At 55.3% G+C, this 27,845-nt stretch overlaps 1 protein-coding gene across 2 annotated transcripts; it reads left to right on the forward strand.

Moving 5' to 3' along the window:
- The first annotated feature begins 8,112 nt into the window (after positions 1 to 8,112).
- Positions 8,113 to 11,151, forward strand: GBX2 (gastrulation brain homeobox 2). Of its 2 annotated transcripts, none has more exons than XM_039228618.1 (2): positions 8,113 to 8,996; positions 9,951 to 11,151. In XM_039228618.1, the coding sequence occupies exons 1-2, from the start codon at positions 8,474 to 8,476 to the stop codon at positions 10,478 to 10,480; spliced, it is 1,053 nt and encodes a 350-aa protein (XP_039084549.1). In that variant the 5' UTR covers positions 8,113 to 8,473; the 3' UTR covers positions 10,481 to 11,151. The 2 variants fall into 2 exon arrangements, with proteins under 2 accessions (XP_039084549.1, XP_039084551.1); XM_039228620.1 differs by having other exon boundaries at positions 8,113 to 9,039; positions 9,951 to 10,059.
- Positions 11,152 to 27,845: the final 16,694 nt, after the last annotated feature.

Consider the following 27,845-nt stretch of genomic DNA (forward strand, 5'->3'; position numbering starts at 1 on the left):
GATGCCATTACTTCCATGGCCTATAGGGGGCGATGCGGATCCCTGAGCGCTCTGCATACCCACGTCGCTTTTCAGGATGTTAATCCTTTTGAAATTGTGAACCTTTAAATAAAAACGTTTCCTGTCATTCCCTCATTAGTTTATTAAATATATAATACGTATTTGAGTTCTGTTTGCAGATAGGAAATAGCTTTCTTACATTATAAATTTAAAATATGCAATGTAAAATTTGTGTTGCAAAATACAATGAAGTATTCAGTTCATTACATTTTAAAGTATAAGTTTCCAAATAACATTCAACAGTATTAAATGAACTGAATTTGAATTTCGGGGAGGGGGGGTTAGAATGAAGTTGAACGTTTAAAAGTCTCTCATTTTTTTTTTAATGTTTATTTTCTTTTTGAGAGAGAGAGAGAGGGAGAGAGAGGGAGAGAGAGAGACTGAGCAGGGGAGGGGCAGAGAGGGGAATTTTTAAAAGTCTCTCATTTGTCAAGTTTCCTCGGGTTTTCTTGAGTTTCTGTTGTTGCTGTTATGTGTTTGTTGCAGTTTAAGCGGGTCTGAGAGAAACTTAAGAACAAGGGAAATGATAATTACCAAAAGATAAGCTGGTCTACCAGCACAGTAACAAACAGATTCTAAAATACCCCTCTTCTCAATGAAATAAGTGAATAAAAGGAGAGGACATGGTGCCCACGGAGGGGAAGGGAAAGTCCCTGAACTCAGTGAAGGCATCACATTGGTCACATGATGTCGATCACCCTCAGTCTCTGAGCCATCCATCGTGATCAATGTCGGCTCCTCCTGAAGCTTCTTCCCGTTCATCATCGTCTGGGACTTCAGAGAACAGAAGGTTGGTCCGGAGCAGGATTGCGTCTGGCTTTGGCTCATTTCCCAGCTGAGCCCAGTTTCCCTGCACAGGCACTGGAGGAGGGCTGGAGGCAGAGGCCTGCGGGAGGCCCCCTCCCCAGTGTCAGGTCGGTCACCATCGCCTGAGCGGCCCTGGTTAGAACAGGCATGGACTCCCACGGGGGGGGGGGGGGCGGGTAGTAAGGTATGAACAACAGTCTTTCTTTAACTTTGACTCTGTTGTTAGAAAGAAGGAAGGAAAGCGGGAGGAAGAGAGGAAGGAAGAGAGGGAGGGAATTAAGGAAACAGGGAGGGAGAGAAGGAAGGGATTCTCAACACGCACACACACGCACGCACACACACACACGTTTTCCTGTCCTACAAAGCCCAGAAGTGTGACGGTATGGGGACAGCATTCAAGTTTTCTGGAATTTTCCTCATGGCCCTCAGAGAGCTCCTCTCTCCTCACTCCCTTCTTCTTCTGTGTCACCTACACGTGCGTGCTGCATCTAGCAGGCTGGCCCCTAGATGAAAACCCTTTGGGATGTCAGGGATTGCTCTCTGCCCTTGCTCTTGGCTCCTTCTCTCCCTAAAGTTTGGGGGCTTCGGACCACCCCCAAGGGAGATCACGGTTGGCAGCAACAGGCAGATGACAGGTGCAGAAAGTTCCAAGCTTCTTCTGTTTCAAAGGCCCGGCGGCGGGTCAGTATTTCCAATGATTTCTGCAACCCCCACCCACGAGGGGCTGTGGACCCGGGGCAGCGGGTACAATGAAGGGACCTAAAGCCAGGGGGCCCCGGGGCAGTGGCAGGGAGCCGTGGGCACAGTGACCGTGCATGACTTAAGTAGGGAATGGCTTTAGCAGGCGCCTGCTTACGTGTCACTTCTCCAGCCTCACGGATGGCACTGGGCTCGCTCCCTTGTGGCTGACGATGACCTACACCTGATCTCAGGTCACGGAGCGAAGGGGACAGGGGAAGGGCTCAACGAGAGTGGGAAGGGGAGCTGAGGCCTGTGGCCAGCCTCGACTCACTGTGGTGCTCAGCCGCAGGGTCAGAGATCTCCCCTGGGACCCTTCTCCAGGGTGGAATGCCCCCATCCCGGTGGCTCTGGGGCACACGCAACTTTCTTGTCCCCGCCTCTGAGTTGGGTGCTCTGGGGTAAGCACTGTCCGCCTGCCTTTCTAGAAGGGGCTCGCATCTATTGTTATCTTCCCTGAGTTGCGGGTTAATAGAAGGGCTGTCCCCCACCCCCGTCAGCACACAGCCCTTCCACCCTCTTCCGGAAAGCCTGACATTCAAGGTGGCCCTGCTTGAGTTGCTGTTCCCTCCAGGCAAAGCTGCCCTTTGGGGACGGCTCAAGGGGGCTACGCTGGTCAGTTACACACACACCTACCTGGGGTTTTTCTCTTAGCTTATTGCTGGGTGAAATTTTGCAATGACCTTCCCGCCCACCCCACCCCCGAAATCCACAGGAGTGAGGGAGGCCACCCTCAGGCTCTCGCCCCTGTTAGCCAGCACCTGTCACCCATGTTTACACCCAGCGACTGTCCCCTGCCTCGGGACATCCTCTAAAGGTTGTATTTTCTAATCGGAAGGGGCAGCGACCAACGCACGTGGGTGCGGGCTCTGCTTTGCAAGTACTTCTCGAAGAAGGAGAAACGGAGCTCCGCCTGAAAGCCACGGCCGCTGCCGGTTCGTCCCCGCAGAAGTTAAAGTTGGAGCGACGCCCCCCGTGTGAGCGGCTGTCGCTCCCTCCAGTGTGGTTTCGAAAGGGTTAAATGGATGGAGTCGTGGTGAACCGCTTCCTTTTTAAAAGACGACTCGCCTGCTGGGGTCTGGGCTGTCGAGGGGCGGCGGCAGGGGCCCTGGTATGCGGGGACCCGGGGGTCTCGGGACTCCCAGCCCCGAGTCCTTGGCCGGCCTCTCCCCGGACCCCGGGTCTCCTCTCCAGAGGCGGATGCGCGCAGGGCGCCCGGCTGAGCCCGGGCCGTCGTCGTTAACCCGGCGCTTCCCGCTTCAGCATCCATTAGACGCCGGCGGCGGCCGGCGGGCAGGGCGGGACCGGGGGCGCCGGGGGGTCCCAGGGGGCCCGCTCGTCAGGCGGTCCCTGCGGCCCCAGGCCTGGCTGCGCGCTCCTCACCCTTCCGCGCCCTCGGCCCGCCCCCCAGGCCGCGGCGTTCTCGGGCCCCGGGATTAGCATATCTGTGAAGTCCCGCAAACAATGCCCGCTGTGCGGGGAGATGAAAGTGGGGCGCGGGGCGGCGGGGGCGCCGTTTGAAGTCCCCGAAAGGTGGGGCCGCAGGAATCCAAGGGAGCAGATGGGAGGAGAGAGAGCCGGGTGAGAAACGCCGCGCGGCCTGCGCCTCCCTCCCCGGCGCCCTAGGGCCCGGGGTTCGCGGACCGCACGGCCTCCCGGGCCCTGCCCGGCCCTGCCCTCGCTGCCCCTCGCCGCGCGTCCCCCAGCGGCGGCCCTCCGGCCTAGCTCGGGCCCTCTTCCCAGCCTGGGAAACCCGGAGCTGAGCGGCTCAGTCCCTGTGGAGAATCTGCCTTGCACCCCCACCCCACCCCCGGGCTGGGTGCTGCCCGGGTGATTAGCACTGAGCGCGGGCGCAGGGCATCTGGGGCCATCCAGCACCCCTAGCGAGTCACGCACTCGCCACTCCAACCTGTAGGGCTATTCGGAGAAGCAAGCAGGACCCCTGCCTGCGCCCTCGGACGCCCAGGCCCAGGCTCTGCAGCCCAAGTCCAGGGTGGGGCGACAGGCCAGCGCGCCCCCGCCCGAAGTCCCCAGCCTCCGGGGCGGTGCAGGAACGCCTCACCCCGGCCCCCACGTCGCACGAGGGCACGGGTCTCGGGCCACCAGGCCGTGGTTCCGCCTGCTCCTCCGCACGGGGGTGGGGGGCGCAGGTGTTAAGGGTCACCTTTCCCGCCCTTCAGGCCTGCGGGGAACATTTTCCAACTCCTCCAAGAAAATGCAAAAAAAAAAAAAAATCCAGAAAACAAACAAACAAAAAACCCCCAAAAGTCTCCTCCCCTTCAGGTTTCTGGCTTTCTGTTTTGTTGCTGCTACTTTGAGGGCGGGGGACAAAAAGCGCAACTTTCTACATAAGAATGTCCGGCACACACAGCCTCGAAAAGTGTTTCTTCTTCAGGGCGCTTTAGAAAGCCCCCCCCCCCCCCGTCCTGCTTTCTGCATGGTCAAGGAGCAGAATAATGAAACCAAAGACTTTCATTTTATAAACCACTTGATCTTTGCTTGGGAAACTCTATTAATTGAATGGGCTTGCCTTTTTTGCCAGTCCCCTTTATCATTATTTATGGGCTTTAAATTGTTTAAAGTTCCCTTGACGTTCAATTTACAAGTTTGGGGACTTTTTTTGTTCTGCCTTTTGTCCTGGAGAAAGACATCGTGTTGGAAGTGCTTTGAAAAGCCAAACAGGAGAGGTTGGCAATGAAAGGGAAGCGGGCGAGATCCCTTTTAATTCTGTCCTGTTAGTGAATGGCTCTTTTACATAATTGCAGGAGCTATTTCAAAGCCAGCCAAGGGCTGACTTCACTTAGAACCACATGGAGTCTATTTTGGGCTTTCAGATTTAAAAAAAAAAAAAAAAAAAAAAGCTGAATAAAATAGTTAAAAAAGATGAGGCTTCAATGCTTTCTGCTACTTGCAAATTGGTGTGTCTGATGGGGAATTTTTTACACAAGCACCCCTTTGTAAGTGCGTCTTGGGCTTGGGAGGGACTGTTGTGAGTTTGCTGGGTGTGAATCCCAATTGCTCTTCCATAAATAAAAGCCATCCCAAGCTATTTCCCAACTATTGCCAGGAGCAAGAGCTGCTGCAATGACCGAATGATCAGGCCACTCAGAGTCTCTATAAATAAAAACAACACGGTTGCCAGAGAAACCAGCCAGTCTCCTGGGACTTGGGTGGCGGAGGGCCGCTCCCTGCCCACTGGGTCTGCGGGTTTCTCCGCACCCACGGAGAGCCTGGGGCGCCCACGTTGCCCCCTCTCCACCACCGCCCGCGACCTCGACCCTGGCGGCTGCCTGGAAACATGCGGTTCGCCGGGCTTCCTCCTCCGGGCTGGACTCGCCAGGCCAATGCAAGTTTGCTACATGAATATTCATTTCCTTGTACACTTAGCATCTTGTACTCAGCCGCCATACACCTGCGTGCAAACGTTGCCTGGGACAGCCCCGAAGCGTGGAGACAACTTAATTACCATCACTTTTACTGACGTCTGAGGTTTTAAGTGGCTTAGTACGATCTTGACACCAGCTTGGCACTGGCCGAGGAAAAGTGCCCGAGGCGTGGGCTAACTTCTTCGCCGGAGCTTTCCTGGGGGAAAAAAGTTCGCAGAAGTTAACTGGAGTTGAGGACCCACGTCGCCCTTGGGTTCTGTCCTTCCTTTCTTTCCCATCCCAGGGAGCCGGGGGTGGGGGTCCCCGAAGGGCAAAGTTGCAAAGGTCTGTGGCGGCTGGTTTTCCTGCTCAGCCTGGGCCGACCCGAGTCACCCCAAGGGCTCTGTGCTGTGAGGCAGCTCCGAGGTAAGCAGGTAGGAATCCAGAGGAGGCATAAACCAAGTACCTGCCGCTCGCTACCCATAAATCTCTCCGAGGAGACGAGGGAAAACTCGAAAGTCTTTTATTATCCGCAGTCCTCCACGCTCTGAACTCCGAACGCTTTGCAGGTAGCTGAGGTGCCCCGAATGAATCTTGTGAATCACGGCGGAACACAAGCATCCTTTTATGACGCACACAGTCGTTTTCTAAGTAGTTAAGCATTAGATGAGAAAATATTACTGCACTGCATTCGAGAAAATGCACACTAGTAAATAAAATTCATATTGATGAGAATTCTCTGAACTCACTAATAAAAGAAGATTAGTATTATAACCCCCGCAGTCAATACTTTCCACAGCAATTTATGGATGCAAATAATATGCCATGAAATTATTTCAAGTGTAGCTATAATTCAACGGACCTAAATCTTCTCGCTGAACTTTAAATGTAGAATCATCACCAAAATCATCAAAGGAATCCCTCTCTCGGAGGGTAATCAGGCGGCGGAAGTCCCTAGAACAATATTTTTCCGGAGAAATAGCAAAGTGGATGGCAAAGTGCTTAGGTAAGATGAGTAGCAGTTTACACCCGCACGCCAGTGCCAAGCGACGAAGAGACTCGGCTGTAGCAACGTAAATCAGGCAAGGGGGTCGAACATTTTTTTCTTAGGATTCAAAAACCAAGGTAAGCATACCAGAGACTGTTGCCTGTAACTATCTCATAATGAGAGGGAGTATTTATTATGCTCATAAAGAAACCAGCCTTTTGCCCTGGGCTTCGATTTTTTTTTTCCTTTTCCTTTTCTTCTTTTTCATCTTTTGTAGGAGTGGAGAGAGAGGGATAGAGCTTAGAGACCCCACGGCCACCTCCTTCCCTGTGGATTCCAACGATCCCCCTTCACACCGCCTGAGCCACCTCGGGGTCTGGGCAGGAAGGGAGTGTAGGCCATGCAGCCAGCAGCGTCCTAATGAATTCCTTTCCAACCGCCTGCCGCCGGAGCCATCTATGACTGCGGCCTGAAGTGGGGAAACGCGCTCCCGCTCCAGACGTCTTTGTCCGGGTGGGGGTGGGGGGTCGGGGGGGGGGGACGGAGGGCGGCCGGCGGCGGGGCCCGCGGGTGTTCCCAGCGCTCGGGGGCGCCGCCGGGGACGCACCCTCCTCCCACTCCTCCAGGGCCCTCTGGGTGCCCGGGGGGTTCCTGGCCAAGCTTACCGCGGAAGCGGTGGCCTGGGATTAAGACGTCCCCCTGGGGGCCTTGGGGTCAGAGCGGGAGAAAGAAGAAGAGCCAGAAAGCAGAGCTTCAAAGAATAGGGTCGATAAATTCATAAAGATCGATTTATCTTTATCTCCCAATTAAACGTGCTTGTAAGTGATACATAACACACGTCCAACACGGGCCAGCTCCCCAGCCGCTCGCGCCTCGGCGTGAACGGATGTTTAACGACCGATGTGACAATGCCCTTCTCTCCTCTCCGCGCAAGCCACCCGGGCAGGTGGAGCCGAGCCCTGCAGGCGCGTGGAGAGCCCCGCGCGCACCGTCTGCCCGGCCGCGAACGGCTCCCCTTCTGAAAAGAATCCGAGACCTGGAAGTTGTTCTTTTTGTCACGGAGAAGGGGATCGGAACACCCCCGGCCGCCACTCCCTCCCCGCCGGTTCCCTGGCTCCCAGATTCTGGGGTTTTACCATCGCCGACACAGTGGAAACGTCTTGAGGGGATCGGCTCGGTCCGCAGGCGAAGCGGGCGGCGCGCCCCCGAGTCCTCGCGCAGGAAACCGGGTGGCGGCGCCGGGGTGGGCGCTCCCTCCGTTCTCAACGCGCTTAATTAGCGCCTATTTACAAAACGCAGCTTTTATTTGAGCAAACATCATAAAGCTTTCATCAGGATAATCTCACGTTGCACAGTCTGGAGGCGCAGCAACTCCCCCTTCCTCCCCGAGGAAGGAGCGGAGAAAGGACTCGCTTTATTATCATAATTATCGTGGCTGTTATTTTGGCGCGCGCAGGCAAAGTGTGTAAATAGGTGCGATGATTAAGAACGTCATGAAAAATGAGAAGGGACGGCTCACAGGAGGGCCCCGCTCGGGACGGGGGCGCGCAGCCGCCTGGCCTCGCCCGGGAGCGCGGGGGGCGCACCGAGAGCCCCGGCCGGCCGCTGCAGACCCCGGCCCGCGCCCCGGGGCGGGCGGGAAGGGCAGGACTCGCTCCCGACTCCGGGAACCGCCTCTGGACCGCGGGCGCAGCGGCGGCACTCAACGCCAGGCTGCGCCGCGGGTAGGACGGAGAAAGGAAACGCGCTTGGCCCGGCCGCGGTCGGCCCTGACCCCCGGAAGCGGCCCTTGGACGCGGCCTCGACGAGGCTGTCGGGCCGCGGGGCTCGAGCCTCGGAGCGTCGGAGGCAACAGTCCCTTTCAAGTTTGCGCGGCGCGGGCCCGGCGCGCAGGCTCCGGCTCGCGGGCCCGCGCGCTCCGCCGGCGGCGCCCAGAGCCCGCTCGCGGCCCGCCGGGGTGGAAGGGGCGGGGCCCCGCCGCCGCCGCCCCGCCCCCGCCCGGCTCAGCCAATAGGCGGCGGCGCCCGGCCCCACGTGACGTAAGCCCGGCCGGGCAGCAGGCAAAATGTGAATGAGAAAGAGGAGCGCGATTTAAAGGTGCTGGCGGCGCCCGCCGGAGACTAGTGCGCCGGCTTCGCGCGCTCCCCGGCGGCCCGCGGGAGGCGGCGGACTGCGGATCGGGCAGACGGACGCACCGACGGCCGCGAGCCGGGGCCGAGGGGCGCAGGCGACGCCGCGCGCGGGCTCCGACGGGCAAGAGGCGGGCAGCGGCTCCAGCGGGGCCCGGGTGCCCTCTCCACGCCGGGGCCCACGGCCTCCCCCCGCGCAGCGCCCGCTCCCGCTCCCGCCGGGCATGCAACCGGCTCAGGGCTGAGGGGCGGCGGCGCCTGCTCTCAGGGTCCGGCTCGGCGCCTGTGCGGCGCACCCGGCCGTGCTCCCGGCGCCCGGCGGGCTTCCTGGCGGCGGCGCGGCGCGGGGACTTCTCGCCTCTCGCTGTCCCCTTCCGAGCGCGTCTATGAGCGCAGCGTTCCCGCCGTCGCTGATGATGATGCAGCGCCCGCTGGGGAGCAGTACCGCCTTCAGCATAGACTCGCTGATCGGCAGCCCGCCGCAGCCCAGCCCCGGCCATTTCGTCTACACCGGCTACCCCATGTTTATGCCCTACCGGCCGGTGGTGCTGCCGCCGCCGCCGCCGCCGCCGCCCGCGCTGCCCCAGGCCGCGCTGCAGCCCGCGCTGCCGCCCGCGCACCCCCACCACCAGATCCCCAGCCTGCCCACCGGCTTCTGCTCCAGCCTGGCGCAGGGCATGGCGCTCACCTCCACGCTCATGGCTACGCTGCCCGGAGGCTTCTCCGCGTCCCCGCAGCACCAGGAGGCGGCGGCCGCCCGCAAGTTCGCGCCGCAGCCGCTGCCCGGCGGCGGCACCTTCGACAAGGCCGAGGCGCTGCAAGCCGACTCCGAGGACGGCAAAGCCTTCCTGGCCAAGGAGGGCTCGCTGCTCGCCTTCTCGGCGGCCGAGGCGGTGCAGGCGTCGCTCGGTGAGTCGGCGGCGCGCGCGGGGCGGGGGCGAGCCGGCTCCGGGTTCCCGCCGGGGCGGAGGGGGCGAGGCCAAGCCCGCGCGCGACCCCCGCGCCGGCTCCCCTCGCCCGAGCAGCGGGAGGACGCGGCCTCCGGGGGGCATTTAGAGCCGAGCCGCGCGCTAGGGGGTGGGGTTGGTTACCCCCTCGCACCCCCAGCCGGCTGCTGCGCGGGGCGGCTGGTCTGTCCCGCTGCGAGTTCGGAGGAGTCGGCCCCCCTCCCGCGCGCCGTGACCTGGGGTCCCGGATAGGCTTCAGCCTTTAGGGGTGGCGGGTTGGGCTGCGCGGCGCAGCAGTGCGTGTCCTCGGGGGCGCCCAGACCTATTAAACCCCTTCAGTGGGCTTGGTGCTTGCCCGGGAGAGCCGGGTCCCGGGAGGCTGTGCGTCTGCGTGTGTGTTGGGGTGCCTTGTGGGAACTTCTCCTAAGGCTACAAAAGTTCCCTTTCGCCAACATCTCCTAAAAAAAAAAAAAAAAAAAGACCCGGTCTGGCATCTCCATTTCCCTGTGCCCCCACTTTAGCTGCCATGAAATTGGGGTTCACTAAATTTTCACTGGGGGGGCAGATGGATCATGAGCCCTCCAGCCCTCACCCAGCCCCCACCCCGGGGACAAAGAGGATGCTCTCGGGCCACACGCCGCCTGTTACGTCTGCCTGAAGCTGCGGAGGCTGGGAGGGTGCGCACGCGGCCCGGGGGCCCCTTGAGTGATGGTTCTGGGTCCGGTCTCCTCTCCTCCTCTGAGCTTTCTCACGCCCCCCCCCCCCTTCTCTACCCCTCAAAGGCCAGGAAATCACAATGTGTTAATGTCACAGAAAGACAATCCGCTACGGGAGCGAAAGGCCCGAGCGGCGGTGGGAAGGGGACAGGGGGCCGGTGTGCGAAATGTAATAAAACGCCGTTTGGTTTTGCTTTCAGTCGGGGCTGTCAGAGGGCAAGGGAAAGACGAGTCAAAGGTGGAAGACGACCCGAAGGGCAAGGAGGAGAGCTTCTCGCTGGAGAGCGATCTGGACTACAGCTCGGATGACAATCTGCCCGGCCAGGCGGCCCACAAGGAGGAAGAGCCCGGCCACGCGCCGGAGGAGGCCCCGCCGGGCGGCGGCGCCGCGGGCAGCACCACGGCCACGGCCACGGGCAAGAACCGGCGGCGGCGGACTGCCTTCACCAGCGAGCAGCTGCTGGAGCTGGAAAAGGAGTTTCACTGCAAAAAGTACCTCTCGCTGACCGAGCGCTCGCAGATCGCCCACGCCCTCAAACTCAGCGAGGTGCAGGTGAAAATCTGGTTCCAGAACCGGCGAGCCAAGTGGAAACGGGTGAAGGCTGGCAATGCCAATTCCAAGACAGGGGAGCCCTCCAGGAACCCCAAGATCGTCGTCCCCATCCCCGTCCACGTCAGCAGGTTCGCCATCAGAAGTCAGCATCAGCAGCTGGAGCAGGCCCGGCCCTGAGGGCCCAGGGGAACCAGGGCCTGGACCCCCGCGGGAGACGCCACGGCTCTGGAAGGAAACCACCCGGCCCTCTGCCACCGTTTGAAGCAAACCTCAAAGTCCCCCCCCCCCCCACCCGTCCACCCAACTTTGGACATCCCCAGCACATTGAGAGTATACTCATTCAGAAGGCTGAAGACTGCTTTCGAAGGGGCTACGGCTATACCTGATGACCCACTAAATATTTATTATACTATCCTGCTTTGTACATAGATATCTATATAAACTGTGGATCGCAGCTGCAGTATTTTGAAAGTCATAGGACCAAACTGCCCAGTAATATTCTCCACTCACATTCCAGAAGAAAACAAAACCTCTGCTGTAATCCGCCTCGCATAGCAGGCCACCTTTCCATACTTTTCCAAAGGTAAACATGACACTCAAGAACAAACCCTCATTTTTGTTTGTTTTGGTTTTTTTCTTTTCTTTTTCTTCTTCTTTTAGTTGACTGAAAAGCAGACGTTTTGGGGCAGCCTGGAAATTCGCTTTGCTTTGGTTTTGCCTGGCTTTCTTTCCTGGGGTTGCACATCCTATCTGAGCCATGTTTGAAGCACGTCTCTGTTGTGTTTAATTTATTTCAATGTAGCTTATTTTCTTATAAGTTATGACATTTAAATAATCGCAGTCTTGTGAATAATAAAGAGGAGAGAGAGAGAGAAGGAAAAAAAAAAAAAAAAGACCGATCTCTGGGTCTCGTAAGTGTGTCCAGATCTGACTGTGTCGAGGGCACTCCTAGAGTATTGACCAGGCAGCTGGCCTGGGCCCAGTACTGGGATCGAAGTCCCCGGCCCAGGCCTCCACGGGCTGTCTGGTCCTGAGCCTCCCTGCGCCTTACCAGGTTTTCAGTTGGAGAGCGAGAGCTCTAGTTGGGTTGTAAATTTAAGGGAGCGCCACTTTCATCTTAGAAAGCTGGCGTCTCCCCTTTTGCGTGGTCTAATCAATACCTAAGAGGCGGGCAAACTTCGGCCGGAGGAGGAGGCGGGCTCCCGGAGGAGGGAAAGCGAGTGCAGGTATTGGTGGCTTTTCACCAGCTCCCGATGCTCTATCTACATCGACCACAGCCAGGGACGAGACGCGTTCCCTTACAAACACCCCCGATCCGAAAAGAAGCGGTGCTCGCTCCCCAGGCTGGGCCGAGCGCCCATAAATCAGGCTCGGGGCGTATCTTCGGACAGGATCTGAAACCCACCAAACCCGAGCTGGGCTTCCCCGCAGCGCTCAGCTTGGAGGCGGGCCGTGAGCGCGGGCGGGCCGGGCACCTCCCTCTGCGGGCGGGGTCGGAGGGGCGGGACCCGACCACCGCCCCACCCCGAGGGCGCTGGGGCCGCCGGCTGCACAAAGTGGGGGAGGGGAGAGGAACGCCGGCTGGTGGGCCGCGGGGGTGCCCGAGAGCCGGGCAGCTCCCCGCCCTGGCCCCGCGGCCCACAGGGAGCGAGCAGGGCGTGCCCCGACCCCTCCGTCCCACGCCCCCCACCCCGGAGCCCAGCGCGGGAGGCCCGCTCCTTTCCCGACCCCGAAGCGCCGCGCCAGGCCCCCTGGAGATTGCCGTGGGCCGGCCCGGGGCGCGCGCTCCGAGGGCGCGGAGCGGGCGAGCGCGGCGCCAGGGCCCCTGCCTCGGCCAGCGAAGCTGCAGCCCGAAGGGCGAGGAGAGGCCAGAGGCTTCCCCGACCTCGGCCTTCCCAGTGGGGAGCAGGTTCCCAAGCAGCAGAGCGCGGGACCCACCGCGGCCCTCGGCCCAAGAAGGGGGACCTCCTCGCCCATGGTCAATACTAGTATTGGCTTAATTTACACCGCCGACCACCCGTCACCGACCCGCAGGAGGCCGCGGGGACCGAGGCCTCGCCGGCACCCGAGGCACAGGGTGAGGGACGGACGCGACCAAGTCACCGTTTCCCGCTGCTGTTCCCAAGATTTCCAGGGGCGGAAAATGGCCCAGACTTGGGTTTTGAGCACAACAAAACGGCGTGGCCGGTCCTCCGAAGGCCGCAACCGGCTCTGCGGAGCACGGAGGGCTCGGGGGCTCCTTGCTGCCCCTCACCTAGGGCCTTTCCCTGCCCTGGCGCCTGGTCCGCGAGGCCCGGCCGCCCCCCACCCCCATCCCTCCATGGCCCGCCGGTGCGCGCGCCCTGACCGCCCGTTGGCGTCATCTGCTCCGGGCAGGTGTTCCCCGCTACCGCGCATTTGAGGCCCGCGGAGACGCGCCCCCCTCACCCCCCCTCGCCGGAGCCGGTCTGTCCCCGCACGGGATGGATCTGCGCCCCCCGCGGAATAGTGGCTGGCGGCGCAGAGTCCCAGCCGCACAACCTGGGGAGCGGCGGCCTCCCCGGTGGGGGCGCCTCCACTCGGCACTCTTGGCCTGGGGGAAGAACTCTGGATATGGAGAGCGGGGTACCCCCCGGCAGATTCTGGAGTGCCCCCACCTCCCATATACCTTTTCACAGTAACAGGTGTAATGCCTACCCATCTTCTCCCCCATCTTCTCCGAAAACCCATGGTAGGGATGGAGGCCACAGCGGGACCCCAGAGCCTTGGTAGCACAAACCCTGCGGGGAAGTGAAGCTCCCTAGAAACTGGGGGCCACCTTCAGGAACCCTCACCCCGGGGGGCCGGCCAAGCTCTGCGGCCCTCCCTAGCTGCACTTTGGAAGCAGGAGGCGAGGGCCAGGGGCTGCCCCAGCCATGCGGAGGTGGCACACCACCAGCCCCTCTGCCCTCTGGGGAAGCTGCCTCCCTCCTCCCCCACCCCCTGCATGCCGGGGCGACCCGAGAGCCCTGCGGAGGCTCAGGCCCGGGAGACAGGCCGAGGGGAGGAAGATAAACAAGCAGCACTTGATGGCCGCTGTCATCATGGCCGTCATCATGGCTTTCATTTGGCTGCCTAATGAGTCACATCACAGGCAGAGAGAAAAATTGTCAATCGCCCGGGCCCTAATGAATTTTTTTGCAAATTGTAATCAAGCCAGGCCGTCTCAGCTGGCTGATTAATGAGACCCACGAGGCTCGGCCAGCACCTCAGCTTTTTATTCCATCCCGTCCTCCCTGCACTAAATTAACAGCAACTTGTCTGAGCTTCAAATTAACTCCCAATGATTAATTCTGATGGGGGGGCCTGAAGAATAGCTTGTTCTAATAGGCTCTGGCCTGAGATGCTGTTGGAAATTAATACACTTCCCCTTTGGCTGCCGGCTTTAATCCAAGGTTGGGTTTTGACATCACTATATTTGTTGTTACAATAAATTCCACTTACATCTGCAGATCAAATAATTACGCTTGGGAGTGCCACGGCCCTGCGCCCTCAACCATCCCATAGAGCCCCCCGGGGCGGGGGGGGGGGGCTGTCCACACCCGGGGTCCACCAAACTGGGCAGGGGTATGTAGTGGGGGGGGGGGAGCAAAGGAACAGCCAGCCCACCCTATGCCCTAGCTCTCCAGAGAGCTGGGCGACCCCTACCCTTTGGAGAACTAAGGGTACTTTGAAAACTCAAAGCCAAATCTATACAGTCCTTGAGCAGAGCCCTCTTGAGATTGGTCTTGGGCCCCAAGCAACCTCCTCCTCTCCTCCCTGCAGGGGCTGGGGATCTCCTTGGCGCCGCCTGGGCCACCAGCACTCGGATCTTCCCCTATCCCAGTGCAGGAGGGAAGTTTTGAGATTTAGCACATGCTTCGACACCCAGCTTTCGCCTCCTCGTCTTCAGCCCCCAGGATGGCTCTGTGCAGGGAGGGCCTTTTCAGCTAAATAGGGTGCGTGGGGTGGAGTGGGGGCCCTCTGGGCCTGGTGTGCCTCCCAAGATCATCCAGAGTCTATGGCGTCTGAGCGCAGTTCGCACTAGGCCTGTTGCTGGCCCGAGCACCTGCATTCCGAGACTCCTTTTCTCTTGGGGTCAAAGCTCGCTTAGCCTTCCGTCTGTTTGTTCGAGCTTAATTGGCTTAATCACTTCGGCTGTGTCTGGCAAGCCTAGCACAGGGCCTCGGCGGCTGCTCCCTCTGCCCCGGGCCTGTCCTGTCCCGAGCGGAGTGGCTTGTCGTCCCCCCTGGCAGGGGGTTCTGGATGCTCTGGAAGCCCCGAGGACACTCTGATGGGCTTCAGGATCTGATCACCTCTTGCGCAGATCCTGGGCCTGCCCGGACCCCAGCGGCTGTCCCGCGGTAGAGTCCGCCTCCCCGCGCTCTCCTGTCGCCTGCGGAAACTTGGGGGACAGTGCAGCTGAATGGCCTGCCCACGCCGAGCCACGGCCTCCGCGGGAAGGAGGCTCGCTCGCCCGGGCCCTTGTGTCTGTCCCCGGAGCCCCCAGGCCTCGGCTCCAGCGCACGCAGTCTGAGCGGGCGGCCGGCCTGGACCCTCCGGAGTCGCGGGGCTCCCTGGAAGGCCGTGCCCGTCAGGGCCCCTTTACCCGTCAGCGCGGCGGCGCGGGCGCCCTCGGGTGGCCGGGCTCTGGGGTCTGGGGGGAAGCTGCCGTCTGGGGTGTACCGGGAGCGGCCCGGGCGAAGGGCGGAGGCATTAATCTTCATTTTGGGCCCTTATGGTGTAAACAGGAGAAATATGATCTTAGTAACCGAACATGAATGCAAATCACACCGTCAGAGTAATAAAGCACCTAAACCCCGACACACAAAAGCAACACCATATGTATGAAGACAACCTGCATAAATTATAAATTACATCATAAAAATTGATTGCCTATTTGAATGGTTCAGAAGTGAGAGACCTAAGCTGACTTCCGCCCTCGCGGCTCTGGGGGAAAGGTCAGGGAGCGCGTTCTCCCCGACCGGCCGCGGACGGGCGGCGACTGGGCCTCGCTCGAGTGTCCTGCCGGCGCTGCGGCCCAGCCTGGCGGCGCGGGGGGCGGCGGCGCCCTTTCGCGCCCCGCCAGCTCCGCGCCCCGAGGAGGGGGCAGGCCCGCAGCCGTGGGAGGCCCTGCGAGGCCTGCGCGGGTGGGGCGAGGGGCGCCACGGCCAACGCCCACGCTGGGTCCCAGGAACCCCCGCCCCCAGACCGAGAGAGGCTGCCCCCCAGTCCCAGCCCCTCCGGCCGGCGAGTGGTACTGCCGCCCTGAAGGCGCTCAGCTTTTTAGCTCGGACCCAAAGGTCCCTGGACCGCCTGCCCCTCCCCACGGGTGGGCCCCGCGGCGAGCGCGGGGGTGCTGCGTGCGCACGGGTGGGTGTGGGAGCGCGTGCAGGGTTAGCGTGTTTGCAGCTGTGCCATTTCCCCGCCACGTCTAATCTCGGCCCTGCCGAGTTTCTCGGTTCTCCCGGATCCCAGCTCCAGGGGTACCAGAGTCCCACCCACTGGAGGAACCAAAGGCGCATCCCGAGTGGCCGTTCGGAGCTGAGCGCCCACTGCGCACTCCGGGCTGCGCTTCGGGGCTTCCCGGCCTGGGGAAGCCCCTTCGAGGGGCCTGCGCCCCTGTGCCCCACCCTGTTTCTCCGCCACTGCGTGCAGGCCCAGAGTCTCGTCTCTGGCCCCCACACCCCACCCCGTGGTCCCTGTGCCCTCACTCCGCCTGGCCTCTAGATCTTCCCACATCCCCGACCTCCCGTGCACACCCCGCCGCCTGACTCTGGTCTCTGGGACGACCCCTTCCGCGGTGCACCACGAGCGCCCCCGCCCCCACCTCGGGAGGCCCTGGCACCAGGGTTCGGGCTCTGGGCTACCCCTTCCCACCGCCGCGCGCAGGCCGCCCTCCGCGCTCTGCCTGGAACAGGCCCCAAGGACCCCTCGCGTCCGCCCCGGAGCCGGCGACAGCGCTGGGCTAGGGAGGGGGAAGCTGAGGCCGGGGCAGCTCAGGGAGAGGCCGTCAGGCCGCGAGGAGGGTCTGTGCTGCTCGAAACAACGTGCGCCCTTTGCGACTCAAAGGACAGAGGAGCAGGTGGGGTCGCCCCCGTCCCCCCCCCCCCGCCGCCCCCGCAGCTCAGAGCTCGAAGGAGGCCGGGAGGCCGTCGGTGGGGGCGCGGGCCGCCCATCCCGCGTGCGACTCTGGAGCCCGCGCGATCCGGCTGGGGTCACGATCCCGAGCCCTGCGCCCGCAATCGGGGGCCGCGCGCAAAGGCGCGCGGGGTCCCAGAGAGCGGCCTGGGGTCCGGGCTAATGCCTGAGGCTGGGCCCGGCGTCGGAGGCGACGTCACGCTGGGCGCCCACCCTCCCTCCTCCGCCCGCCTCCATCTCCTGATTTCCCGCCACTGGATCCCTCGGGGCCTTTGTCATGCGGGTCTGTCTCCGGTGTGGCCGCGCGTCGTCTTAAAGGGCCCGGTCCCCCAGCTCGGTCTCCGCGGCCGCCCGGACGACAAAGGCTGAAATGGGATTACACCAATCCGATCCCATTAAGCATCCCCCCCCCCCCGCCCCGTCACCCCCCGACCCCCGGCAGGGGCTCCGGCCGACTCGGACGCCCCGCCCCCGGAGCGACCGCGGCCCCGAGCACCTGGTGCGGCGACCCTGCGGCGAGCTGAGCGCCTTGGGGGTTTGGAAGTGGCCGCCTGGCCCCAGGGTGGGAGCACGGCCCTGGCTCTGAATGACAAAGGCCGAGCCCGGCCACACCGCGGCAGGAAACCAGGGGTTGGGGAGCGAGGGTGGGGGTAGGAGGGGGAGGGCTGGTGACCCCCCCGGCCCTGGACGCGCCTCCCTGCGTGCAGGGGTCGGTGCAGTCCGCCTTGTCCGCAGCCACGCTGGGCGGCTCTGTGCCGAGGCTTCCAGGACGCCTCCTTCGCCGCGCCAGCCAGGTCGCTCCCGGGGCCTAGAAGGAACGGCGCGACTCGGTACTCGGCGCTTCGCCTGCCCGCTCTCAGCTCACTGCCGCTGGGGAGGCAGGGGTGAGGCCGCCTGTCTGCAGACGCAGTAGCTACACCGCGCCAGAAAGGGGCCTCAGGCAAGGTGGCTCTGGCTCTGGGCTCTGTCCCGGATCGCTCCAAAACCCCATCTCTGTCTCCACAAGCCTTGGGTGCTGAGGGCAGGTCCGCTGGCCCCTCGTGGGGGGGGGGGGGGGGGGGGGGGGGGGGAGGTGGAGGTCAGTGGCAGGAAGCGTTCGGGTGGTAGAATGGGGGCTGGAGGTGCTTGGTCCTGTTTCAAGTTTCCCTTTTTCTTAACAGAGCCCAGCATCTCTATTTGAACTTGGCACAGGAAGTGGGGGTCAGATCTTAGTAAAGACTCCCCTGAGCTGAGCTGGACCAAACCAGCTCACCCATTTGAACCTTTGTTTCTTCACCTGATGGCCCACTAGGGGTGCAGCCTTCAAGATGGCTGGGTTTCTGGGGAGGTTAATGAGGTAACACGGGTGACATCAGGGCCACCGCCGCAGCCCACCTCCGGCCAAGCACACAGCTTCCAGCTCAGACCGCCTGGGTTCCCATCCTTGGGCAATTAACAGACCTCAGTAGGGTGACTCCTCGTTAACCCTTGAAGACCATCTCAACACATGCGTTGCTACCTGAGACCCAGAGTCGGCAGCCCTCGGGGTTGACCATGGCTGGACGGGGGAGTCCTTCTCTGTCTTGCGCTTAGTCTTCAGCAAGACACCAGCAGGGAAGGTCTCCGTGGATGTGTAAATCATGACAAATGATGTGAAGTCTCATTTCAGAAAGGCCTTCATCATGCCTAATATTTGCAGTGGCTCTTTTGCGCAGACGCCCATCTCCCTCCAGAGGTGTCTGGTGGGATTATTTAGAAATCTGGTAGGAGCCGGAGCATCGTAAAACTAAGATAAGACTGTAAATGTTTTGGTGTGACTGTCCTCGGCCAAAGGATCTCCGAGTTGTGTAAAACTTGGCTGGACCAATCCTTGGGTTTTCCAGTAATGCGGGGGCTCCGTGCCGTCCAGACCGCCAACCCCTATGGGGTCATTTGGAACTTACTAAGACAGCCCTGTCACATATATGTATGTGATTATTGCTTTTAGACTTTGGAGTATTGATCATTTTGTAAATGTTTATCAATAGTTTTGAAGTGGCTTCCCATTTTCCGTGACCATGGCTGGAATTTTCTCCCCAATAATTTCCATATTTCAGCATTTTGAAAGCTATAAATTGCCAGAAAATAATGATAATCGCCCATCTTTAAATGAGAACTTGTTAATTTGGGATTTATAAAGGACTTTCCTTAATGAATAAGAGTGAAGACAGATCTGTCTTCCTGCCTCATTTTGCAAAGTCACATTTGTAAAGTCAGGAGATTTCCATTCTTCCCCCAATTACTCTCTGCCTCCAGAAGGCAGTTGTGCAGGGAGAGGGAGGCCTCCCTGGGGACAATGCCCTGGGCTCCCGTGGGCGCCTCTGCAGGCTGCCCTCTGCCGACCGCAGCACCACCTGTTTGCAGAGCGCCTCGACTCAGACTGTCTGGCCTTGGTGGGATCACGGTCTTTGTCCCACAGGACTGTTGCACGAATGCCAGAGGTACAGGTGACAGAAGTGCCCTCAAGGAGACGGCAATGGTCCCCAGTTGAGAATGCGTCTGTTGGCACTGTGCAGGGCATGGGGATGGGGGCCATACACACCCTTGTATGTATTCAGAGCCAAGGTAAGACAGCTACTTCCAGCGTGGGGAGCCCAGGGCGCCCCGAGGCTCAAGGCAAGCCCCTCGGCCCCACCAGCATGGGGCAAGAAAGGTGCACAGGGTGAGGGCGCCTGGGCGGAGGCCGTGGGTGAGCAGGCATTTGCCAACACGGCTCCCAGCTCCCCACGAGCGTGTGGAGCAGCGACTGAGCCTGCATGGCATACAGGAGCAAGGTCACCTGTGTGAGCTGAGCTATGGAATCCCAGCTCTCAGGGCACCCACGCTTGGAGCTGACAGTGAACCCACTTCGTGGGGGGTCTCTCTCTCTCGCTCTCTTCAGAGACTCCTCCTCTCTGCCAAGGTCGAGACGGCACTTACTTGGTTCGGCATCCCTCAGCCTTGGGCTCAGGACTGCAGTGCCGTCAGTGTATCTCGGGGACACGCGGCCTCGGTGGTGGCCTGCCCTGGCAGCCCTGAGCCCTTGGGGGCTGTGCTGGCCTGCTCTCTGCCTGGCTTCTTGATCTTGGGGATGCTTTCTCAAAATGAATGAATAATAACAATACTAATAATACTAATAATAACTAGTAACAATACTACTAATGATGATAATGGTCCTTCCACCCACAGTACTCTGCTCCGGCCACCTGACAGCCAAGGAAATGGAGGGGTTTGCAGCCTAATGTGGAGACATTTAGCCAAGTCCTTGGTGATGTCAGAGCCCACATATTCCTAGCAATTCGGCACATTAAGCCTGTAGCCGGCCACATCCCTGTTCTGCGGCTGCTTCAGCCAGAGGCATTTGATGACGCTTTCAGGAAATGTTCTCACTGACATGATTTCTTTTTGGCAGGGGTGCCTTGGTCTTGCAATAATGATTTAGTAAGATGACCCCTCTGCACCGTGCCCCCAACCCCAGCCCTTAGGTCAGAACCCCCTGTCCCTCCCCCAGCCTCTTCCTCCAGGCAGGAGAGTTCCCAGATGCTTCACCCTGCTCCCCCTCAGTTCTGTGCAGAAACATCAGAAGAGACTGGAGTCAGCTGGGGGGGAGCCCATGGCTCGAGAGAACAGGACCCTTAAAGCTGCAATGCCCCCCAAATGAACCGATTACCTCGATGCAATCCCAACTGGAGTCCCAGAAGACCTATCTGAAACTGAGCACATGATTTCAGTGTATATCTGGAAGAATAACAAGATGAATGTGGCTGGGGAATTTTTAAAGGGAAATATCCTGAGGAGGGGTCCTTGCTCTAACAAGAGCAAACAACTCATGTCCATGGGTGACGGGCCGTCTTCTAAGTGCTTGACATTCATTAATTGACTGAATCCTCACAACAGCCCTAGGAGGTAGGTGTTATGTTTAACCGTATGAAATGGCTGGTATTTGCTAGCATTCGGGACTTACAAAGTGGCAATTTTGTATTACTGTCACCCACATTTTGCAGATGACAAAACCATGGCACAGAGCGGTTAAGTATGGTCCCAGGTTCACACAGCTAGCAATTGGTAGGTTCAGAATTATATCCAGGCAGGCAGGCTGCAGGTTAGTGCTCCTAAGATTACATTATATACTTGGAGCGCCTGGGTGGCGCATCTCGGCTCAGGTCATGATCACACAGTTTGGGGGTTCGAGCCCCATATGGGGCTCTGCGCTGATGGCCTGCTTGGGATTCTGTCTCTCCTTCTCTCTGCCCCTCACCCACTTCTGAGCTCTCTCTCTCCAAATAAATAAGTAAACTTAACAAAAATCATTCCATTGTATAATCAACAGATCACATACTCAGAAATAGACTCTAGAATATATGAAGATTTAATCTATCGTAAAGGAATCTCTGCAAATTTGTGGAAAAAGAAGAATTATTGCATATTTGGTATTTGCTAAAACCAGCTAATTGGGGAACAAGACAGGAGAGATCTTTACCTCCCACCTTACCATGGATCGATCAATTACAGATGGATTACAGAATTCGGTGCATGAGAGGAAACCTTCAAAACCTGGGAAAGAGGATTAGCTAAATAATTATCTGCCGAGTGGGGAGGGCACAAGGAAAGGATCACAGGGAAAGGATAGCAAAGCTGTCTACATAAAAAACAGAAGCTCCTGCTCATTAAAAAGGTCATAAAATAATTAAAAATATCAGGAACGACTGGAAAAAATACTTGTCAGAAACAAGACAAGGTGGGTTAATCTGTTTCCGTATCAGTGACTAGAATAAAAGGGAACCGGGCATGAACGGGCTTTTGTGGAAGGTGAAAAGCGAACTCATTGCTCCCACAAATATTTATGGGGACGCAGCATGTCAGACACTGTTCTGGTCTTGGGACATAGCTGGCCTTCAAGGGGGTGGGTGTGACATGAAACAAACCAGTACGTGGATGTAATATAATGCCAGGTGTTATGCAGACAACCAAGTGATGGGAAGGAAGCCAAGGCTGGGTAAAGAGGTAGGTGGAAGGTGCTGTTTTCGATAAGGTCAGGGTCAGCCTTATCAGGGTGCTGATAGGGTGACAGTGGCTCGCTCCCTGAAAGAAGTAGGAAGCAAGAAATGCACAGATGTGGAGGAAGAATATTCCAGGCAGAGGGACCAGCAATGAGACCCCTGTGCCTGGGGAGGAGTGTTGTGGGTGGGACAAGGGAGTCGCAGAGGTCGTGGCCAGGCCCCTGATCACGGAAGGCCTTGGAGGCTTTGGGAAGAAGTTTGGATTTTATTTCAAGTGATACAAGAAGCCATTGGAGGGGTTCAAGCAGAAGAATACATATTTTTTTCTTTAACTGCTAACAAACATATAAAATTGGTCAAACTCAGAAGTAAATTAAAACCAAGGTGAAGTAACACTGCAATCCTTTAGTGAAGTTCATAACATAAAAATAATTTAAGAATTTGTAATATAAAAAGTTTGCAAGATGGGACACTGATACAAGGAAACACATCCATTCAATAAATAATAACTGAACAGCCACACTGAGCCAAACAGCTTTCAAGGAGCCAGAGAAGCGGCTGTGAACGAGAGAGACGAGGGATCCAGGCTCAGGACGCAGAGCACGTTTTTTCTCGCAGTCTATTTTAAATGTGTTAAGGAAGAAACTTGACTGTCCAAAAAACCAAGAAAACCATTGTTACTACTTTCAGTCAGCATTGTAACTAGAGGTCAAAACCAAAGCAGTAGGATAAGAAAAATTAAAAGGCATAAGGATGACGAGGGGGGAAATGAAAGCATATATTTAAAAACATTACAAATATAAGAAACTTGGGGGAAAATTACAAAATTTTCTTGAGACACATAGAAGCACATAAAAATAAATGGAGAGAGGGGTGCCTGGGTGGATTATTCGGTTAGGCGTCCGACTTCAGCTCAGGTCATGATCTCGCGGTTCATGGGTTCGAGCCCCGTGTCGGGCTCTGTGCTGACTGCCAGCTCAGAGCCTGGAGCCTGTTTCAGAGTCTGTGTCTCCCTCTCTCTCTGACCCTCCCCTGCTCACGCTGTCTCTCTCTCTCTCCTAGAAATAAATAAAAAAATATTTTAAAAAAATAAAAAATAAATAAATAAATGGAGAGAGACACAATGATTGTGGAAGGGAAGATTCAGGGTCACAAATGTGTCAATTACTCCCAAACTGGCTTATAAGATGCAAGGCCATTCTTATCAAAACTCTAGGAGGAATTTGAAGAACTTGGGTTAAGAATACCATGACATACATGAAGACGAAAATAAATGGAGGGGTGTATCCTATAAGATATAAAGTCTTATACAATTCAGTAATTAAAGAAGTAATAGTGTCCTGGGAAGAGACAAATTGAACAGTAAATTGGAATGGAAAGCTTGGTGCATATACCACATGCATATGCAGAAACCTGATTTCTCACAAAATTTTATTTTATTTTATTTTACATTTTCTTAAATGTTTTATGTATTTCTGAGAGAGAGAGAGCATGAGCAGGGGAGGGTCAGAGAGAGAGGGAGACACAGACTCTGAAACAGTCTCCAGGCTCTGAGCTGTCAGCACAGAGCCCGACGCGGGGCTCAAACCCACAAACCGTGAGATCATGACCTGAGCCAAAGTCTGACACTTAACCGACTGAGCCCCCCAGGCGCCCCAAAATTTTATTTTATTTTTTTATTTTTTATTTTTTTACAAATAGTTTATTGTCAAATTAGTTTCCACATAACACTCAGTGCTCATCCCCAAAGTGCCCTCCTCCATGCCCATCCCCCCCTCCCCCCCAAATCCATCAGTCCTCAGTTTTTGTCAGCATTCAAGAGTCTCTCATGGTTTGCCTCTCTCCCTTTCCCCCACCATTTCCGCCCTTCTTCTCCCCCTTGTTCCTCCATCAAGTTCCTCCTAATCCTCCTATATGTGCAAACATATGATATTTGTCCTTCTCTGCCTGACTTATTTCGCTCAGCATAACACCCTCAAGGTCCATCCATGTTGCTACACAGGCCAGATTGCATTCTTTCTCATTGCCATGTAGTATTCCATGGTATAGATAAACCACATCTTCTTGATCCATTCATCTGTTGATGGACACTTAGGCTCTTTCCATGTTTTAGCTATTGTGGAGAGTGCTGCTATGAACATTGGGGTACATGTGCTCCTATGCCTCAGCATTTCTGTATCCCTTGGGTAAATTCCTAGCAGTGCTATTGCTGGGTCATAAGGGAGTTCTATTGTTAGTTTCCTGAGGAACCTCCACACTGTTTTCCAGAGGGGCTGTACCAGTTTACATTCCCACCAACAGTGTAGGAGGGTGCCCGTTTCTCCACATCCTCGCCAGCATCTAGAGTTCTCTGATTTGCTCATTTTAGCCACTCTGACTGGCGTGAGGTGGTATCTCAGTGTGGTTTTGATTTGTATTTCCCTGATGAGGAGGGATGCTGAGCATCGTTTCATGTGTCTGTTGGCCATCTGGATGTCCTCTTTGGAGAAGTGTCTGTTCATGTCTTCTGCCCATTTCTTCACTGGGTTGTTTGTTTTTCGGGCGTGTAGTTTGGTGAGTTCCTTATAGATTCTGGATATTAACCCTTTATCTGATATGTCATTTGCAACTATCTTTTCCCATTCCGTTGGTTGCCTATTAATTTTCTGGGTTGTTTCCTTGGCTGTGCAGAAGCTTTTAATCTTGATGAGGTCCCAACAGTTTATTTTTGCTCTTGATTCCCTTGCTTTTGGGGATGTGTCAAGTAAGAAGTTGCTGCGGTGGAGGTCAAGGAGGTTGTTTCCTGCTTTCTCCTCTAGGGTGTTGATAGTTTCCTGTCTCACGTTCAGGTCCTTTATCCATTTTGAGTTGATTTTTGTGCATGGTGTGAGAAAATGATCTAGTTTCATTCTTCTGCATGTTGCTGTCCAGTTCTCCCAACACCATCTGTTAAAAAGGCTGTCTTTTTTCCATTGGATATTCTTTCCTGCTTTGTCAAAGATCAGTTGGCTGTATACTTTTGGGTCCACTTCTGAGTTCTCAATTCTGTTCCATTGGTCTATGGGTCTGTTTTTGTGCCAATACCATACTGTCTTGAGGATGACAGCTTTGTAGTAGAGGCTGAAGTCTGGGATGGTGATACCTCCCGTTTTGGTTTTATTTTTCAGTATTACTTTGGCTATTCGGGGTCTTTTGTGGTTCCATACAAATTTTTGGATAGTTTGTTCTAGTTTTGAGAAGTATGCTGGTGCAATTTTGATTGGAATTGCATTGAATGTGTAGAGTGCTTTAGGTAGTAATGACATCTTAACTATATTTATTCTTCCTATCCATGAGCATGGAATGTTTTTCCATTTCTTTGTGTCTTCTTCAATTTCCTTCATAAGTTTTCTATAGTTTTCATCATACAGATCTCTTGTATCCTTGGTTAGGTTTATTCCGAGGTATTTTATGGTTTTTTGTGCAATTGTGAATGGGATCAGTTTCTTGATTTCTCTTTCTGTTGCTTCATTATTGGTGTATAAAAATGCAACCGATTTCTGTACGTTGATTTTGTACCCTGCAACTTGGCTGAATTCTTGGATCCGTTCTAGTAGGCTTCTGGTGGAGTCTGTCGGGTTTTCTATGTAGAGTATCATGTCATCTGCGAAGAGTGAAAGTTTGACTCCCTCTTTCAGGAGCCCCAAAATTTTAAACAAAGCAGTGCTGGAGCCTGGGTGGCTTAGTCGGTTAAGTGTCCAACTTTCGCTTAGGTCATGATCTCACAGTTCATGGGTTCGAGCCCCACGTCAGGCTCTGTGCTGACAGCTGGGAGCCTGGAACCTGCTTGGGATTCTGTGTCTCCCTCTCTGTCTGCTCCTCCCCTATGTTCTGCCTCTTAAAAATTAAATTAACATTTAAAAAGTTTTTTTTTTTTTTTTTTAAGAGTCAGGTGTTTAACCAATTGAGCCACCTAAACGTTCCTCCAATTTGTTGTTTTCACTGCTATGGAAGAGAACCAAACCAGTTATTTAGCTGGTACATTGTTAAAAATAACAGTTAACAAATTAGAGAAGTCAGGTCACAGAAAGCTAAAATAAATTAAACGTTTGTGTTATATACATACCTGCATGGCAGAGACATGTAATAGGGTGACCAAGAAATGACCTTTCAGGATGCAAGTATTAGGGTCACATTTTGTGGGAGAGAATGAATGGGAGTACAAATTAAAAACAAAAAGAGGAAGCAATGGAAGATTTCTGAGCTTCAAAGACCTTAATCATGTAATTTTAAATGGACTGACAGGAAAGTGTTATGGAGCTCCTATTTTCCCGGACACATTTTTATTTTTACTTAATTTTTATTGAAGGGTAATTAGCATACAGTGTTATGTTAGCTTCAGGTGCACAACAAGTGAGTTGTCAAATACCTTCCTCAGAGCCCGCCACCATTAGCAGTCGCCAGCTACAGTGGACACGTTTAAAAAAATTTTTTTAATGTTTATTATTTTTGAGCGAGAGAGAGAGAGACAGAGCATGAGTGGGGGAGGAGCCAAGAGTGAGGGAGACACAGAATCCCAAGCTGGCTCCAGGCTCCAAGCTGTCAGCACAGAGCCCGACGCAGGGCTCAAACTCACAAACTGCGAGATCATGACCTGAGCCAAAGTCTGCACTTAAGCGACTGAGCCCCCCAGGTGCCCCCGGACATGTCTTTTTTAGACGGGATAGCTTGAAGAGCTATAAGAGCTAGCTATGAAATGAGACAAAAACAATGTATTTATTAGCCATTAACCATCACATTAGATATATTCATCCTTCTTTGTATCTTTGATAAAATTCCTTATTTTTTCTATTTTCCTTATAAAATAGGAAGGATGTTAAGGATAGTGCACTTGGAATACAATGAAAGAAAGCTACTTTATTTACAAAACTACTGTCATTATTTTAAAATGTTAATATTTACAATGTACCGAAATTAGATCCTTTTGAACCTTTCTTTCTTTTTGAAGCTTATTTCGAGAGAGAGACTATGTGTGCATGTGCACAAGCCGGAGAGGGGCAGAGAGAGAGAGAGAGAGAGACAGACAGAATCTGAAGGAGGCTCAGCACAGAGCCTGACGTGGGACTCAAACTCGCAAACTGAACCATGAGATCACGACCTGAGCCAAAATCGAGAGCCGGATACTTAACCGGCTGAGCCACCCAGGCGCCCTTCTCCTTTTCAACTCTGAAGCCTGTGCTGAAAGGTTAGATTTCACCTTTAAAGAATGGGAGGGGATTCCTAATGTTTCAAATTGTTTCAGAGTGTGCAGAGGGGGAAACTTAGAGACCACACACCTGCAGAAGCTCATGAACACCTGCTCGGGAAGAGCGAGTCGGGATATTCTTGGCAGCCTGGTTGGCGATGGCAAAATCTGGAGCCTCAGATCACGAGGAGAATGAATAAATAAATTGTGTTCCATTCACATTCTGGAACAGTGCAAATGGACGAATGTCAAGGACACACAGCATAGATAAATCTTGGAAAATCTGTTGAGTGGAGAAAAATAGGATTCCAGATTTATGGAGTTCAGAAGCAAACAAAACCAATGTTGTATATGACTAAAATTTTTATTTTTATTTATTATTATTTTTAAGGTTTTTTTTTTGTTTTTGTTTGTTTGTTTGTTTGTTTTTTTTAGAGAGAACACAAGGGAGGGGCAGAGAGAGGGGGAGAGAGAGAATCTCAAGCTGAGAGCACAGAGTCCAATATGGGGCTCAATCCCACGAACCATGAGATCATGACCTGAGCCAAAACCAAGTGTTGGACACTTGACCAAATGAGCCAACCTAGCCCACCTTAACTTTTTTTTTTAAAGCAAGGAAACAATTAGCACAAAATTCAACCTTCAGCAGAGGCACTGGGATGGTGGGTTATTTAATTATTCACTTTCATAGCTTATTATAGCTACTCCATTCTATTACCACATTTTACCTAATTATAAATATTCCCCAATTTTAATTTTGAAAGTTTTCAAACATACAGAAACATTAAAAAGACAGCAAGTGAACACCTGAATGCCCTTTACTCCTCTGTTCTCTAGTTGTTAATATTTTATTTTTATTATTTGTGGTTGTTGAATTACTCTCAACCTTTGTGCATCTTCTGAGGATAAACACATTGGCCCATGTCATTCTGAAACGATCACCTGCCTAAAGCAATTAACAAAAATCTTCCAACAGCATCTAATGTCCAGCCTGTATTTGGATTTCCTCAAGAGTCTCGATTTGACACCCCCTTAAAAGATCCAGCATCCAATCAAGCTTCATAAATTATGATCGGTTATGATAAAGTTTAGTCTCTCTTACTCTAGAATTACACACCCAACACTGATTTTTTTGAAGACTTCAGGTGAATAATTTATCTATTAACTTTTTAAAGTAGGTTTTATGCTCAGCACAGAGCCCAAC

This window comes from Hyaena hyaena, unplaced genomic scaffold, assembly GCF_003009895.1.
Source record: "Hyaena hyaena isolate Hyena2069 unplaced genomic scaffold, ASM300989v1 scaffold_31, whole genome shotgun sequence".
In the NCBI taxonomy this organism is placed as follows: Eukaryota; Metazoa; Chordata; class Mammalia; order Carnivora; family Hyaenidae; genus Hyaena; species Hyaena hyaena.

Excerpts from the sequence above, each read along its gene's own strand:
- GBX2 (XM_039228618.1), top strand. The coding sequence starts at position 8,474 with ATGAGCGCAGCGTTCCCGCCGTCGCTGATGATGATGCAGCGCCCGCTG. Across the intron at positions 8,997-9,950 it reads GGCGGTGCAGGCGTCGCTCG|TCGGGGCTGTCAGAGGGCAA; the intron begins GTGAGTCGGCGG and ends TTTTGCTTTCAG.